This window comes from Condylura cristata, unplaced genomic scaffold, assembly GCF_000260355.1.
Source record: "Condylura cristata isolate star-nosed mole 26May11 unplaced genomic scaffold, ConCri1.0 scaffold00122, whole genome shotgun sequence".
Taxonomy (NCBI): Eukaryota; Metazoa; Chordata; class Mammalia; order Eulipotyphla; family Talpidae; genus Condylura; species Condylura cristata.
In genome coordinates this window covers 880-3,007 of record NW_004567223.1, presented here as the reverse complement: position 1 = coordinate 3,007, position 2,128 = coordinate 880, and the positions used below count along the sequence as shown (strand labels likewise).

Sequence of the window (2,128 nt, the reverse complement as noted above, 5' to 3'; positions counted from 1 at the left end):
GGGACAGGGTCTCACACCTTCCAGAGGATGTTTGGCTGCGAAATGGGGACCAAGGGGCGCCTCATCCGCGGGTACGACCAATATGCCTACGACGGTGAGGATTACCTGGCCCTGAACGAGGACCTGCGCTCCTGGACCGCGGGAGACATGATGTCTCAGATCACCCGGCGCCAGTGGGAGGCAGAAGACAAGGCTGAGAGCTTCAGGAACTTCGTAAATGATAAGTGCCTGTATTGGCTCAGCAGGTTCCTGGAGCTGGGGAAGGAGGAGCTGCAGCACACAGGTAAGGGGGGCCTAGAAGACCCCTGACCTCCCTTCTGACTGCACCCACCCCCACCCAAATGGAGTAATCATCAGAATAGAGCCACTTTCTGGTGAGAGAGCATGAGCCAGCTGCCCCTGGGTTTCCTGTTCTGTACTAGAGAGAGACTCACCCACAGGCCCCACTTCAACTGAAAGACAGTGAAGGAATCCCATGCTCCTGAGCGGGGAGACCCTTCTTCACTGGACCCACTAGACTAGGCACCATTTGGGGACCAACTAGTTTCTCTGTCAAGATTTTGGTTTTGGTATGGGAATGCTCTTGGATGTATGATTCCTCATTCTCCTCCCAGATCAAGAGCAAAAGTCTGTTTTCTCCTCCTCAGAGACCTGCATCTTCCCACCTCAGGATCGCATCCCAATTCTAAAGCTTTCTAATGAATAAAAGATTATCCTACATTCCCAGACTAGGTTTTCTGCTAGCTCCTTCCAAACTCATTGCCCTGCCCATTCTGAGGACGGTCAGTGAGGCTGCGTCAGTGTTTGTGGAAGAAACCTGAAGTGTGAATGTCTGACCCTTCTCCTCAGACCCCCCGAAGACACATGTGACGCACCACCCCATCTCTGACCATAAGGTCGACCTGAGGTGCTGGGCCCTGGGCTTCTACCCTGCGGAGATCACCCTGACCTGGCAGCGAGATGGGGAGGACCTGACCCAGGACACAGAGCTGGTGGAGACCAGGCCTGGGGGGGATGGAACCTTCCAGAAGTGGGCAGCTGTGGTGGTGCCTTCTGGAGAGGAGCAGAGATACACGTGCCATGTGCAGCATGAGGGGCTGCCGGAGCCCCGAGTTCTGAGATGGGGTAAGGAGGGAAAGTTCTTACAGGGAATGTTCTTAGAACAGAGGCTTTTCTAAGAGACATCAGGGCCCTTCTAGAAACCTCTAGATGAGGCCTGGGGCTCAGGGTCTCCCCTCCCCTTCCCTTCCAGAGCCCCCTCTTCAGTCCTCCATCCCTACCGGGGGCCTCATTGCTGGCCTGGTTCTCCTTGGAGCTGTGCTCACTGGGACTGCGGTGGCTGCAGCTGTGATATGGAGAAAGAAGCGCTCAGGTAGGGAGGGAGTGGGGGATCCTGTCCACTGGGGGCTTTCAAGTCCCAGGGGGAACTTGCCCTATTTAGTGAATGAAAAATACTGTACACATACATATATTGCCCAGTCTGCAGCTGATTGCTAATCCTCACTGTTTGTGTAAAACCCTTATGAAAATAAATCACCCATTGTTCCACTTGATCATTGTGGAGATGGGGACCTGGCTCCCAGCAAATGTCAGGGGAAGGTCCCTGCAGAGAACAGACTATAGGAATGGTTGGCCCACCTCTTTTGTTCATATTTCCCTGGGTTCCAAGTCACAGTTCTGGAACGTTCCCTGTGTCCAGGACTAGGGGATTCCTTTAGGATTTCATTGGCTGACTCCTCCTTGGTCTCACCTGAAGTTTCTTCCTGTAGGTGGAAAAGGAGGAAGCTACACTCAGGCTGCAGGTGAGTGTGGATCAGGGGTTTAGTCCTTGAGCCCCTGGGACAGTGTTGATGGAGCCCCTGGGGGAGTCACCCCATCAGTCCCTCCTGGGGTCTCCTCTCTCATGGCTCTGACCAGGGTCTGTGTTGTGCTCCTTAGGCAGTAAAAGGTCCCTGGATTCTGATGATTCTCTGATAAAGGTGAGAGGTGAGAGCTGGGAACTGCATGGGAGGGGCCGGGGCAGAGAGGAGAGACCAGGTTATGGGGAGCTGTGAAGGGACATTCTTGGGAGGGTGCTTTGTGGAGAATGTGACACTTCCCTGACTTTGTTCCTGATCATTCTCCTTCA

At 54.0% G+C, this 2,128-nt stretch overlaps 1 protein-coding gene across 1 annotated transcript; it reads left to right on the top strand.

The window, feature by feature from the left end:
* Window positions 1-42: 42 nt before the first annotated feature.
* LOC101619197 (patr class I histocompatibility antigen, A-2 alpha chain-like) lies at window positions 43-1,856 on the top strand. Its single transcript, XM_012734934.1, has 4 exons — window positions 43-283; window positions 850-1,125; window positions 1,253-1,372; window positions 1,770-1,856. The coding sequence occupies exons 1-4, from the start codon at window positions 43-45 to the stop codon at window positions 1,823-1,825; spliced, it is 693 nt and encodes a 230-aa protein (XP_012590388.1). The 3' UTR covers window positions 1,826-1,856.
* Window positions 1,857-2,128: the final 272 nt, after the last annotated feature.

Bases quoted from the DNA above. Each gene is read 5' to 3' on its own strand.
- LOC101619197 (XM_012734934.1), top strand. From the start codon at position 43: ATGGGGACCAAGGGGCGCCTCATCCGCGGGTACGACCAATATGCCTAC. The intron at 1,126-1,252 runs GTAAGGAGGGAA...CTTCCCTTCCAG, and splicing joins GCCCCGAGTTCTGAGATGGG to AGCCCCCTCTTCAGTCCTCC. The intron at 1,373-1,769 runs GTAGGGAGGGAG...TTCTTCCTGTAG, and splicing joins ATGGAGAAAGAAGCGCTCAG to GTGGAAAAGGAGGAAGCTAC.